This window comes from Oryx dammah, unplaced genomic scaffold (assembly GCF_014754425.2).
Source record: "Oryx dammah isolate SB20612 unplaced genomic scaffold, SCBI_Odam_1.1 HiC_scaffold_17, whole genome shotgun sequence".
NCBI lineage: Eukaryota > Metazoa > Chordata > Mammalia > Artiodactyla > Bovidae > Oryx > Oryx dammah.
This window is the reverse complement of record NW_024070201.1, coordinates 17786311-17802244: the sequence shown is the minus strand read 5'-3', so window position 1 is coordinate 17802244 and position 15934 is coordinate 17786311. Positions and strand designations below refer to the sequence as shown.

General features: G+C 37.1%; 1 protein-coding gene across 1 annotated transcript in view; it reads right to left on the bottom strand.

The window, feature by feature from the left end:
- The window catches only part of DDX10 (DEAD-box helicase 10), a 313368-nt gene that overhangs the window by 136563 nt on the left and 160871 nt on the right, over positions 1-15934 (bottom strand). The window contains exons 14-15 of the mRNA XM_040257930.1: positions 8281-8400; positions 1774-1935 (exon numbers count right to left, since the gene is read on the bottom strand). Of these exons, the coding sequence (XP_040113864.1) occupies positions 1774-1935; positions 8281-8400 (282 nt within the window). The remainder of the gene's footprint in view (positions 1-1773; positions 1936-8280; positions 8401-15934) is intronic.

The window sequence follows — 15934 nt, the reverse complement described above, 5'->3', positions numbered from 1 at the left end:
CCCCTGCATACAGAATGCGGAGTCTTAGCCACTCAACCACCAGGGAAGTCCCAACACCAAGTATATTCTATATTTCATCTTCACAGTCTAAGGCAGAGCCTAGCACACAAACACTGTGTAATAAATATACAATAGTAACTTGAAATTGAGTTCCTAAATATTTCAGAAACAATATTCCACAACCCAGATTCAGTAATAACTTCTGCACATTGGGAAGAGGGGTGAAAGGGAAAATAAGAAAAAGGGAAGAAGCAAATGGGGGTGGGGGAGCCTTTACTTAATGTAAATTCTGCATGTTTCTTTTTACTGCTGACTACAATTTAAAAATAAAGGTAAAATGTTCTTATGCTAGATAGATACTTTAAGAAGACTAAGCAGAAACATGACAACCTGCTTGACACTGATCATTACTAACAATTTTAGCAACAAATTATTAACATCTAATTTCTATTTAAAGTACTGTGCTAAAAGCAGCAATGACGGAAATGCTTACTTATACTCTCAAACTGCAACCTGTATATTTTAGGTTCATTTGTTCTCCATATTTATGGAATGTTTTTCCTCGCCATTCATTTTCATCCCTGAAAGCTAACTTCAAGAACTAATTTCTTATTCATTAACTGCTACTGTGAAGCTATATCAAACCTTAAAGAAATAAGAATTGCTGTACTATTAAAAACAATTTATTGGATCATTAAATAATAACAAGGTCAAATAGGAGTCAAAACCTATGGTTTTGACCACAGGATATAGTTAATATGGTTAATAATGACCATATGATTAATTATTATGGTTAATAATGGTTAATATGGATATGGTTAATAATGACCTCATCTAATGACTTGAAAATTTTTGATACAGAACTTAATATTATAGCAGTGATTCTTGCATATGATACTGTGTTACCCTGAGACCATTCATTGTCTCAAGGGCATACTACAGAAACTTCTTTAAAAAGGTAAATCTGTTTTAGTTCATTAATTGACTCATTTATCTAGTGGAAGGTCTACTTTTAAGTAGTGCAAAAGGACAGTAATATCACGAGAAGCCAGAATGGAGTAACCCTTTCTGTTTTAAGGATAATAGTTTAAGGCCAAGTTTAAGGCCAATAGGGCATATGCCTATATAGAAGCACTCTTTCTCACAAAGTTTCCTTATTTTTTTCTTAATTTAGTAAATTTAAATTATATCTATTGCCAAGTAATCGCTGATGGAAAGATTTAAGTTCAAACTGGAAACAATACTAACATTGCTCAAATAGGTGAAACATGAAACACACTGTGCTTCATCCATACCATGTTACACTACTCATAACAGAAAGGAAGGGGTCAAACACAGAACTAGGTGAAGCTACAGATTCATGATGGGTGACAAACCTCAATCCTAAAAGGCTATACACTACATAGTTCCATTTATATATACTCTTGAAATGACAAAGTTATGGAAATGGAGCTCCTGATACAACTTTTAACAAGTGTACAACTACAATTATATCCAAATTAGAACTTTATTTAAAAAGAAAAAAAGCACTGTAATTTGGGTCACCTCAACCAAAGGCAGATTTAGGTGACATTCTCAGAAACCAGTTAGTATACAAAGACTCCACCAGCAGAAGGAAAAAGGACTAAATAAAATAACAAAATAGCCACAGAAAAATAAGTGCTAAAGAAAATAGTAAAGGAACTTGGTTATTAAAGAATATCTAATGAACATTTAAATACATTTAGGACATATTAAATTTCATTCAGTATTCATTCAAAATAGAAAGCTTACCCGATGCTTTGCCTTAATTTTCTTCCTATATTCTTCTTTGTCAAATTTGTCCTCTTCTTGAAGCCTTTCCTTTGCTTTATCTAGGTTGATACCACCAGCATCATCCTCTTCCTCAGTATCCTTGGAAACAGATTTCTGCACTTGTGGCCACTGCTGAACCAACTGCAGAGAGGAAAAAGGTGAGTATGAGGCAGGAGACAAGGAACATCAATAGAATGCCACTTGCATTTGCAGAATGATTTTGAAATGGTGCACATACATACTTTCTACCTTACACCTATATTTCTGAAACTTTCAAACAAGCTTTATAATATAAGTGAGCAAGTCACAGAAAAGTCAGGATAAAGTAATGCTGCCATAACTCAATTAAGAGCAGGATTAAAAAAAATCTTCATTAAATAATTTGGACAGTAAGGTAGTTGCTTCAACATCATTTCAGCATTTGTAGTATGCAACACTCCACCAACTTAACTCCAGATGATCTACACAGGGCAACAGCCAGGCTGAGCAGAGTGCCACCTTGCCACCGCCATGGCACATCAGTGAAACTCCTCTAACACCTCTCAGCATACTAGGCTGTTTTACTTTCCTGTTTTCCTTACTAGCATTAACCTCCTTGAGGGTAGTCATATGTCTTTTTCATGTATCCTGAGAACCTAACACATTACCTGGCATACATTATGTGCTCAAAATTGATGAAACACATATCAGCTGGTATGACACATAAAAACTGAAATAACTAAACTAAGCGTAAAGGAGAAAGTTAGTCTGGATTTCATAAGCCTGCTCAGATCTACACAATTTTATACAAACATTTTATGGTTAGGAACAAGGTGATAAAGAAGTCAGAGCACTGATCTGAGAGTCAGGAGACGTGGCTTAATGCCTTGGCTTTTTCACTAGCCCAGTGTGTAACCCTGAATGAATGAATGAATTTCCATACATCTGTATCATTGCTTGAAAAACAAGGTTTGTTTGACTTAATTATGTTCCAGGCCTAACAGAGTAAAATTCTAGACAATTTAGACAAAAGCATTTCTCTTATTTTACCCTGTAACTGCTTGCCAGGAGGATTTAAGTAACTGCTACAGTTTCTGAAAGACTGCTAATTAAACAGCAGGAAAATGAAGGCTGTAGGCACACACATCACAGGTGTTAATGCCTCCTCTCACTCTTGCTATCATCTCATCCTTCAAGATGAGACTACCATAGAGTCACAGCTTGAAGCAAGGGTCACAAATGCACGAGCAGCACAGCAGCAGTCACAGAAGAAGCAGTGAGAGAGATGAGTGGTGCCAGTTAAGAACACCATCCACTGCTCTGACTTCTTTATCAGAGTGGAAAAAATTTATCCCTCTGTAAGTGGAACCCTTCCTTTCTTGTTTACTCGGTCATGTCCAGCTCTTTGCAACACCATGGACTGTAGCCCGCCAGGATCCTGTGTCCATGAGATTTCCAAGGCAAGAATACTGGAGTGGGTTGCCATTTCCTCCTCCAGGGGATCATCCTAACCCAGGGATCGAACCCAAATCTCCTGTGTCTCCTGAATTGCAGGCAGATTCTTTACCACTGAGCCATCAGGGAAGCCAGTGGGTGGAACAAATAGTAGCATTTCTTTCAGGGTTTTAGATCAGAAGTTTCACTATGGCTTATAGTCATACAGTGTTCCTGTTGGCAATACATTTACAATGAAATATTTTACAGTTAAGGATTTACACTCAACCTGAAGTTAATGGATATAATCTCTGCAGCTAAATTAGTAGCACAGTAAGGAACCTCAATACCCTAAAAGCATTAATCCTCTCTTACGTGAGCATATGATACAATACTACAACTATTTTCTGATTTAGAGTTTCTCAAGTGCTGACCTCTTTTCTGGATCACAGAGATTCATATATTTCAATTTTACAGGCTTCCTCTCAACTTCAACAACTACTTCAAAATTTTAATTGCAATCAACTTTGTTAGTATTCATATGATTTATACACCATTTCACTCCACATTACCAGTGCAAATTTGGCCTTCTAAACCAAAACCTCATCCCCAAAGTAACATCCAAATCTTTGCTAAATTCAGAATTAAAAGTAAACACATGCCACTGCATATGGATTGTGCAGGCAGCAATTATATTAATAATGATAATATATTTGATGTGACATGTGATACATTATAGTTAGAATAAAAAGCTCTGTTATTTTACCAGGGTATAACACTTCTTCTGAGAGCTTACTATTTGTTAGGCACTGTTCTAAGTGCAGAGGACAGAGTAGTAAGCAGAGCCAACAAATACCTTCCCTTGTGTAACTTTTTTCATCTCAGTGGAATAGAAATACCTTCTCTCATTCCACTGCAGAGTAAGTGATTTTCATTACCAATCTGTGAGGTAACCCCTTCCCTACTCTATGGGGATGTATTTACACTAAGACCAGGGAATTAAGAAAGGTAAACCAGACACCTGTACATTTAAGGTTATTTTAAAGCAGAGACTCTTTCCCACAGCAGGCCAGTAAGTAAAAACATGCCAATATAGCATCTGAAATTGAGGAATCACAGAGCAGAGGCTTTCTATAGTCGAGCAAAAGAAGCTGTGGTGAGTAGTTTTATCCTTCTGCATGTTCCCACAGAGTATGTTGAGAGATGGACCCTATGACAAGAAAGTCTTATCTATAAAAACAGGATCTGGGAAATTCAGAACAAACCCTGAAACAACCCAATCAAAAAATGGGCAGAAGACCTAAATAGAAACATCTTCAAAGAAGACATACAGGTGGACAACAAACACATGAGAAGATGCTCAACATCACTAATTATTAGAGAAATGCAAATCAAAACTGAGTAGCACTTCACACCAGTCAGAATGGCCATCATCAAAAAATCTACAAACATTACTCTCAGTGGTGAAAAACAAAGCATTCCCTCCAAGATCAGGAACAAGACAAGGGTGTGCACTCTCTTTACTACTATTCAACATAGTTTTAAAAGTCCTAGGTACAGAATTAGAGAAGAGAAAGGTATGAATCCAAATCTGAAAAGAAGTAAAATTCTCACTTTTTGCAGATTACATGATACTATACATAGAAAACCCAGAAGAAACTATCAGAAAATTACAACAGCTAATCAGTGAATTCAGCAAAGTCACAGGATATAAGATCAGTACACAGAAATCATTTACATTCCCATATGCTAACAATGAAAAATCAGAAAGAGAAATTAAGAAATCAACCCCATTCACCATTGCAACAAAAAGAATAAAATATCTAGGAATAAACCTATCTAAGGAGACAAAATAACTGTATATGGAAAATTATAAGAGATTAATGAAAGAAATCAAAGATGACATAAACAGATGGCGAGATATTCCATGTTCCTGGGTAGGAAGAATCAATATTGTGAAAACGACTATACTACCAAATGCAATCTACAGATTCAATGTGATCCCTATCAAATTACCAACGGCATTTTTCAGAGAACTAGAACTAAAAATTTCACAATTCATATGGAACACAAAAGACCCCAAATAGCAAAAGCAGTCTTGAGAAAGAAGAATGGAGCTGGAGGAATCAGTCTTCCTGACTTCAGACTATACTACAAAGCTACAGCCATCAAGACAGTATGGTACTGGCACAAAAACAGAAATATAGATCAATGGAACAAGATGGAGAGCCCAGAGTCAAATGAATGAACGCACCTATGGGTACCTTTTTTTTTTTTTTTTTTTTTGACAAAAGAGGTAAGAATATACAATTGGGCAAAGATAGCCGCTTCAATAAGTGGTGCTGGGAAATAAGCTATGTGTAAAAGAATGAAATTAGAACACTTCCTAATGTCATACATAAAGATAAACTTGAAATGGATTAAAGACCTAAATGTAAGACTAGAAACTATAAAACTCTTAGAGGAAAACAGGTAGCACACTTGATGACATAAATTAAAGCAAGATCCCCTATGACCCACCTCCTAGAGTAATGGAAATAAAAACAAAAATAAACAAGTGGGACCTAATTAAACTTAAAAGCTTTTGCATAGTAAAGGAAACTATAAGCAAAGCAAAAAGACAACCATCAGAATGGGAGAAAATAATAGTAAAGGAAACAACTGACAAAGGATTAATTTCCAAAATATACAGCAGCTCATGCAAATTAATACCAGAAAAACAAACAACCCACTCAAAAAGTGGGAAAAGGACCTAAACAGACATGTCTCCAAAGAAGACATACAGATGGCTAACAAACACTTGAAAAGATGCTCAACAGTGCTCATTATTAGAGAAATGCAAATCAGAACTACAATGAGATAACCACCTCACACCAGTTAGAATGGCCATCATTAAAGAGTTTACAAACAGTAAATGCTAGAGAGGCTATGGAGAAAAGGGAACCCTCTTGCATAGCTGGTGTACAGCCACTATGGAAAATGGTATGACAATTCCTTAAAAAACTAGGAATAAAACCACCATACGATCCAGCAATTCCACTACTAGGCATATATCCTGAGGAAACCAAAACTGAAAAGGACACACGTAGCCCAATGTTCACTGCAGCACTATTTACAATTGCTAGAACACTGAAGCAACCTAGACGTCCATCAATAGATGAATGGATAAAGCTGTGCTACATATATACAATGGAATACTACTCAGCCATAAAAAGGAACACATTTGAGTCAGTTCTAATGAGATAGACAAACCTAGAGCCTATTATATGGAGTGAAGTCAGAAAGAGAAAAAAAGTATATACTGATGCATATGTATGGAATCTAGAAAGATGGTACAGATGAATTTATTTGCAGGGCACCAATGGAGAAACAGACATAGAGAACAGACTTATGGACACGGTAGGAGGGGAGGAAAGAGAGGGTAAGATGTATGGAGAGAATAACACGGAAATCCACAATACCATATGTAAAACAGATAGCCAGTGGGAGTTTGTTGTATGACTCAGGGACCTCAAACAGGGGCTCTGTAACAAAATCTAGAAGCGTGTGACAGGGAGGGAGATGGCAGGGAGGTTCAGGAGGGAAGGACATGGGTGTACCTATGGCTGATTCTTATTGATGGCTGACAGAAAACAATAAAATTCTGTAAAACAATTATCCTTCAACTAAAAAATAAATAATTTTTTAAAAAATGCACCAAAGAAATCTACGAACAATAAATGCTGGCTTGGTGTGGAGAAGAAAGAATCCTCCTACACTGTTGGTAGAATGCAAACAGTAACAGCCACTAGAGAGAACAGTGCGGAGGCTCCTAAAAAAATTAAAACTAGAACTACCATATGACTCAGCAATCCCATTCCTGGGCATGAATGCAGAGAAAAATCATCATTCAGAAAGAAACATGCACCCCATTGTTACTGCAGCACTATTTCCAATAGTCAGGACATGGAAGCAACCTAAACATCCATCATAAAGAAAACATGGTATACACATACAATGAAATATTACTTAGCCATAAAAAGGAACAAAGTTGTGCTATTTGCAGAGATGTGGATGGACCCAGTAAGAGAGAAAGAGAAAAATAAGTATTGTTTCTTTTTTAAAATAAATTAATTTTATTTTTAATAGGATAATTACTTTACAATATTTTGACAGTTTCTGCCAGACATCGATATGAATTTCCCGTAAGTATACATATGTCTGTCCCCTTCCTTCTGAACCATGGTTCAACTATTATTAACACATATACGTGGAATATATATGGTATATATGAACCATATAGAAAAATGGTACAGATGAACTTATTTGTGAAACAGAAAGACAGAGAACAAACATATGGATACCAATGGAGTGAGGGACTGGGATGGACTGGGAGACTGGGATTGGTATATATGTACTGGTGCATGGTGGCACTCAGTCGCTTAGTCGTGTTCAACTTTTGACTCTGCGAACCCATGGTCTGTGGCCTGCCAGGCTCCACTGTCCATGGGACTTTGCAGCCAAGAATATTGGAGTGGGTTGTCATTTCCTCCTGCAGGGAATCTTCCCAACCCAGAGATTAAATCTGGATCTCCTGCAATGGCAGGTGGATACTTTACCACTGAGCCACCTAAGAAGCACCATATATACACTACTATGTATAAAACAGATAACTAATGAGAACTGATTGTACAGCACAGGGAACTCTGCTCAATGCTCTGTGATGACCTAAGTGGGAAGGAAATCCCAGGAAGAGGGTATATATACACACACACACACACATATGGCTGATTCACTCTGCGATACAACAGAAACTAACACACACAGCATTTTAAAGCAACTATACTCTGATTAAAGAAAAAGAAAACAAACTCTGTTGTTAATCATTAAGAAGTAGCCCAGCTTACTGTCACAAAGGCATTCTTGCCTACATATGTAGAGCTGACCAAATACCTATAGAAACAATGAAAGGAGTTGCCTGAGAGGTCTTGAGAAACATTCATTTTTCTTATTAAAAATGGCATGTCAGCAGCAGAATCAAACTTTCTAATACTTGGAAAGTACCACAGAAATGAAGCATTTATAGAATCTTACCTCTCCTTCATCAGTAAATGTTATTTTCTTATTTACTTTAAAATTTCTTTTCATTACTTTTTTTGCTTCTGCAATCTTGGTCACTTTTTTCTTCACACTGGATTTAGAAGGTTCTTTCTTCTGTGTCAGAATATACCAAAAAAAAAAAGAAAAAGCATAGATGATCAGTTAAATGAGTGTCTTATATTAACAATTTAACACTGGCAATACACTTCCCAAACTTGAATGTGTTTATTGCTCATTGGCTAATGAGAAGCACCAAAGTTGCTCTCCAGAAATAAAATTATCAGTGCTAAAGTTTAAATTTCAATATGAGTGTTAGACATAAATAATCTTAACTTTCTACTGTTAATAAACTGTTTTACTAAACTTCTGTTACTAAACTGTGCTATCGGAGAAGGCAATGGCACCCCACTCCAGCACTCTTGCCTGGAAAATTCCATGGACGGAGGAGCCTGGTGGGCCGCATTCCCTGGGGTCGCTAAGAGTTGGACACGACTGAGCGACTTCACTTTCACTTTTCACTTTGCATTGGAGAAGGAAATGGCAACCCACTCCAGTGTTCTTGCCTGGAGGATCCCAGGGACGGGGGAGCCTCATGGGCTGCCATCTGTGGGGTCGCACAGAGTCAGACATGACTGAAGCGACTTAGCAGCAGCAGCAGCAGCAGCAGAAACTGTGCTATACTGATAATGTTGAAGCATTAGAAACTATATGATAATGTTATAAATAGACATAAAAGAGAAAGCAAGCTTTCAGCTAAAAACAACACACTTAAAAAATAGCTATAACTTCCAAGAAAAAAATGTAAAACTTGTAGACTAGAAAAATGTTTCCCTGGAAAGCAAAATGACTCTAATACATTGTTTTTTACTTCCTCCCATTACAGTAATTCACTGTATGAATACTGGGAAACATCCTATGATAAGTAAGTTGTATTCAAAGGTGAAATGGTCTTACTGCACAAAGGTGAAATGTGTTCAAAGGTAAAAAGTCTTACTTCTTACTCGTACTTCTTGAGTAAGAAGTAAGACTTTGTGAACAGGAATTTTGTCAACCAAAATAAATTGCTCCCTTTAGTACCATGTGAATACAGAGCACTAATAAGACTTTATTCCACCCAGGCATTACTCCCACTCCCTCTTTACCCTGAAAACACTTATCAAAGAACATGAACAACACAACTACCAGGCTGGAGATTATGTGCCTAACTCCTACTAGGTCTTCTTAGTTTTATCACTAGGCTGATTCTTAACAATCCTGGGTTGACAGATACTTTGTCATCAACCTTCAACTTATGATAAGAGAGGATGCCTATCAAAAAGTGCAAAGCTGAGGGGATCATTGTAATGTAAAAATAATTAAACAGGAGTAAGCTTTAACTGCTTAAATAAAAGGACAAAAAAATAATAAGGAGAAACAGGAGCAAACTTTCTGGACGTGATGAGACTGTTCTACCACTTAATAGGAGTCTGTGTATACACCTGTCGAAATTCATCAAATGTTACACTTAAAATTGGTGTGTTTCATTGCATATAAATTTCTACCACAAAAAAGAATCCTGTAAACTGAACTTTAGTTAATGCCAGGCAAGCTGAAGTATATGGAAAAAAGTACAATGATATTGGCAACTTACTCAAAAATGCATTAAATGAAAAAATGATGATGAATGGATTGACAGAAAACTACACGAGAAAGGAAATACGGTAAAAAGATAATTGCAGAATATGAGTGATGGATATTTTGGTATCAAAGTACACTTTTTCAACCTTTCCATATGTTTGAAATTTTTTGTAATCAAACACAAAAGGCCAGTCAAAGAACAAGATAAATGGTCAAAAAGCAAAGATAACAAAAACTGTCAGAATAAAAAAATAGAAAAATCAATCCTTCAGAGTGAAACCTCAGAGTGATGTGGGTCTATATCAAGAGATTTAGGGAAATCCATGATATCTCTAAAATTGAATAACAAAACTTGGGGGTGTTACATCTTTGCAATTTTTATGTTAATCATGGTTTCTAAAAGGGATCTGTGTTCTCCCCCTCCTACCCCCACACACTAAAAGGTTAAACTGTTCGTTTGTTTTAGGGAAGTCACGGAAAGAACGAACAGAAATGCCAGCATGGGTGAGAAGACAAACATGCGTTTTCCTAACAGGCTGTGGTATAGGTATGATACTCTAGAATTAATCCTCACTCATTCAAATATGCATTGTTATCAACATGGAGGATATCATAGTACACAATGCCCCAGCAGTGAAAGAGACAGATGCATTCTCAACCCTCAAGGAACCTAACTTAATCAATGGGGGAAAAAATTTAAATTATTTAATCACAGATGTATCGAGTGCTCAGACAAAACATAGAGGATGAATTCTTTAATAGGGTTCCTGCCCTACCTAGTCTAGAGTAAGGAGAGGAAGTCAAAGAAACCTTTCTTTTGAGGAACACATGTTTGAACTGAGTAGCAAACATCACTGCATTAGTGACATATTTGTGATGAACAAATACCTTCTATGTGTCCACTGATGGAGTATTTCATATACAGCTTATAGAGTTTTAGTTCAATGTCATTCTTTTGAATATTAATTTTAGCAGGTAACACGTTTATATATTTTATAAAGGATATTCAATTAAAAAGTTGTATGTATGTCTTCTTCAGCTATCTCAGCTTATGTCCCAAGAATCAAATGAATTCTGACCATTAGTTTGCTAGTGTGTGAGACAGTGCAACTGGGCAGTAGTTTGAACATTCTTTGGCATTGGAATGAAAATTGACCTTTTCCAGTCCTGTGACCACTACTCAGTTTTCCAAATTTACTGGCATATTGAGTGCAGCACTTTCACAGCATCATCTTTTAGGATTTGAAACAGCTCACGAGGAATTCCATCACCTCCACCTACTTTGTTCATAGTGATGCTTTCCTGGCGCCCACTTGACTTCACATTCCAGGATGTCTGGCTCTAGGTGAGTGATCACCCTATCGTGATTATCTGGGTTGTGAAGATCTTTTTTGTACAGTTCTTCTGTGTATTCTTGCCACCTCTTCTTAATATCTTCTGCTGTTAGGTCCATACTGTTTCTGTCCTTTATTGTGCCTATCTCTGTATGAAATGTTCCCTTGGTGTCTCTAATTTTCTTGAAGAAATCTCTAGTCTTTTCCATTTTATTGTTTCCTCTATTTCTTGCACTGATCACTGAGGAAAGCTTTCTTATCTCTCTGTGCTATTCATTGGAACTCTGCATATAAATGGGTGTATCTTTCCTTTTCTCCTTTGCCTTTCACTTCTCTTCTTTTCCCAGCTATTTGTAAGGCCTCCTCAAACAACCATTTTGCCTTTTTTCATTTATTTTTCTTGGGGATGGTCTTCATCCATTCCTCCTGTACAATTTCACAATCCTCCATCCATAGTTCATCAGGCACTCTATCAGATCTAATCCCTTGAATCTAGCATCAGTTCAGTTCAGTGTAGTCGCTCAGTCATGTCGGACATTTTGCGACCCCATGAACTGGAGCACGCCAGGCTTCCCTGTCCATCACCAACTCCCGGACTTCACTTAAACTCACGTCCATCGAGTCGCTGATGCCATCCAGCCATCTCATCCTCTGTCGTCCCCTTCTCCTCCTGCCCCCAATCCCTCCCAGCATCAGAGTCTTTTCCAATGAGTCAACCCTTCGCATGAGGTGGCCAAAGCACTGGAGCCTCAGCTTTAGCATCAGTCCTTCTAAAGAGTACCCAGGACTGATCTTTAGAATGGACTGGTTGGATCTCCTTGCAGTCCAAGGGACTCTCAAGAGTCTTCTCCAACACCACAGTTCAAAAGCATCAATTCTTCGGCACTTGGCTTTCTTCACAGTCCAACTGTCACATCCATACATGACCACTGGAAAATCCAGAGCCTTGACTAGATGGACCTTTGTTGGCAAAGTAATGTCTCTGCTTTTTAATATGCTATCTAAGTTGGTCATAACTTTCCTTCCAATGAGTAAGCATCTTTTAATTTCATCACTGCAATCACCATCTTCAGTGATTTTGGAGCCCCCAAAATAAAGTCTGACACTGTTTCCCCATCTATTTCCCATGAAGTGATGGGACCAGATGCCATGATCTTAGTTTTCTGAATGTTGAGCTTTAAGCCAACTTTTTCACTTTCCTCTTTCACTTTCATCAAGAGGCTTTTTAGTTCCTCTTCACTTTCTGCCATAAGGGTGGTGTCATCTGCATATCTGAGGTTACTGATATTTCTCCCAGCAATCTTGATTCCAGCTTATGCTTCTTCCACTCCAGCATTTCTCATGATGTATTATGCATATAAGTTAAATAAGCAGAGTGACAATATACAGCCTTGACGTACTCCTTTTCCTATTTGGAACCAGTCTGTTGTTCCATGTCCAGTTCTAACTGTTGCTTCCTGACCTGCACATAGGTTTCTCAAGAGGCAGATCAGGTGGTCTGGTATTCCCATCTCTTTCAGAACTGTCCACAGTTTATTGTGATCCACACAGTCAAAGGCTTTCGCATATTCAATAAAACAGAAACAGATGTTTTTCTGGAACTCTCTTGCTTTTTCGATGATCCAGGGGATGTTGACAATTTGATCTCTGGTTCCTGTGCCTTTTCTAAAACCAGCTTGCACATCTGGAAGTTCACAGTTCATATATTGCTGAAGCCTGGCTTGGAGAATATTGAGCATTACTTTTCTAGCGTGTGAGATGAGTGCAATTGTGTGATAGTTTGAGCAATATTTGGCATTGCCTTTCTTTGGGATTGGAATGAAAACTGACCTATAATATTGCACAGGAACCTGGAATGTCAGGTCCATGAATCAAGGCAAATTGTTAAGTGGTCAAACAAGAGATGGCAAGAGTGAATGTTGACATTCTAGGAATCAGCGAACTAAAATGGACTGGAATCAGTGAATTTAACTCAGATGACCATTATATCTAATACTGCAGGCAGGAATCCCTTAGAAGAAATGGAGTAGGCATCATGGTTAACAAAAGAGTCCGAAATGCAGTACTTGGATGCAATCTCAAAAACGACAGAATGATCTCTGTTCGTTTCTAAGGCAAACCATTCAATATCACAGTAATCCAAGTCTATGCCCCAACCAGTAACGCTGAAGAAGCTGAAGTTGAACAGTTCTATGAAGACCTACAAGACCTTTTAGAACTAACACCCAAAAAAGATGTCCTTTTCATTATAGGGGACTGGAATGCAAAAGTAGGAAGCCAAGAAATACCTGGAGTAACAGGCAAATTTGGCCTTGGAATATGGAATGAAGCAGGGCAAAGACTAATAGAGTTCTGCCAGAGAATGCACTGGTCATAGCAAACACCCTCTTCCAACAACACAAGAGAAGACTCTACACATGGACATCACCAGATGGTCAACACTAAAATCAGACTGATTAGTTACTTTGCAACCAAAGATGGAGAAGCTCTATACAGTCCACAAAACAAGACTGGGAGCTGACTGTGGCTCAGATCATAAACTCCTTATTGCCAAATTCAGACTTAAATTGGAGAAAGTAGGGAAAACCACTAGACCATTCAGGTATGACCTAAATCAAATCCCTGATGATTATACAGTGGAAATGAGAAATAGATTTAAGGGACTAGATCTGATAGAGTGCCTGATGAACTATGGATGGAGGTTCATGACACTGTACAGGCGACAGGGATCAAGACCATCCCCATGGAAAAGAAATGCAAAAAAGCAAAATGGCTGCTCAGGGAGGCCTTACCAATAGCTGTGAAAAGAAGAGAAGAAAAAAGCAAAGGAGAAAAGGAAAGATATAAGCATCTGAATGCAGAGTTCCAAAGAATAGCAAGAAGAGATAAAAAGCCTTCCTCAGTGATCAATGCAAACAAATAGAGGAAATCAACAGAATGGGAAAGACTAGAGATCTTTTCAAGAAAATGAGAGATACCAAGGGAACATTTCATGCAAAGATGGGCTCGATAAAGGACAGAATCTAACATATACGTATTTGAATTTTGAAAAGATATTTCCAAAGAAGTTATACAAATTTATACTCTGATCAACAATTTGAGAGTAACTGATTCTCCATATCTATTTAAATAAAGTGTATTAGGCTTTATGTTTACCAGTCAACTAGGCGAAAAAATATCTCAGGGAAGTTTTAATATGCATTTTATATTAAACATAGCAAGACATCTTTACAAAGGCATTTATTTTTCAGTGCACTGTATGTATTTTTGCCAGCATTTTTAATGAATTTCAGGAATTTTATTTATTTGTAAAATTTTGTCATTTGTTAAAGATGCTTTAATATTTTCTCCCATTTATGTTTATACCTTTGCCATATAGGGTCATATTCTTTTGTTTTGCCTTGCTTTGGTTTTAAGAAGCAGATATTTATAATATTTATAAAATTAACTTTCTGAATAACAAAATTTCCATGCTTTCTAGGTTTGGCCATACTTCATCAAAGTATAATGAAAGATTTCCTGACAAGATATAAAACATCAAAATCCCATTTTAATTTCTATTTGCACTTTTTCTACATCATGTATGCTATACTTTAATATAACATGCCAAGAGCAAAATGTCATAAAATACAAAGTTGATAAAGCATCAAGTCATTCTTGACAGTGATCGCTGTAGCAGGTTGCCAGGAATAACTTGGAAGATAAAAGAACAAGAGCAGCTACAAACAGAATAACAGTTCCTATCAATAGGGCCATGTTAGTTAATATTGGCCTCAAGAAGATTCAAAATATAATCAATGAGAAAAGCCTATGCTAGCATAAGCATCTACAAATTAAGAACACTAACAAAGTAAAGAACTATCAAGCCTGATGGGAATTTTAAATAGGATAAATTATGTTTAATATTTAATATGATACCTATTATGCCTTCATGTTAAAGATCAGGGCATTTGTAGCATTTATAGACACTGCTTTTCCAAATTCCAAAAGTACTTTAGTACCAAAAGTTAGGTACTTTAGTACCTAAGTAACCAAACCTAGTAAAACTAGTTTATTATATTTTTTCCAACAAAAGCAAAATTGCCTGCCATGTAAACATAATTTTCAAAATCCTGTATTGTTGGCTTCCCTGGTGGCACACATGGTAAAGAATCTGTGTGCAGTGCAGGAGCCCTGGGCTCCGTCCCTGGGTCGGGAAGATCCGCTGGAGCAGGGGATGGCAACCCACTCCAGTGTTCTTGCCTAGAGAATTCCATGGACAGAGGGGCCTGGCGGGCTGCAGTTCATGGGGTCACAAAGAATCAGAGCACAACTGAGTGACTAGCACCCACAGTTCCTACATTTACTGAACTACAGAAATTCACATATTTTAATTTTACAATATGAATTAAGGATACACTTCTTGACAATTTTAAAGCTATCTAAACTTCTCTGATAATTAGTGATATACCTGTTGCCCATTGGTATGTCTTCTTTGGAAAAAGAAGTCTATTTGCGTCATTTGTCCATCTAAAAATATGATTATTTGCCTTTTTGTTTTTGAGTTGTACAAGTTCCTTATATATCTAAAATAATATTGACCAGTTATCAGATATATAGTTTGTAAATATTTTCTCCCATCCTAACTTGTTTTTAACTTGTTTCATTTACTGTGTAGAGTTTTTAGGTTTGATGTAGTCCCCTTGCTTATTTCAGCC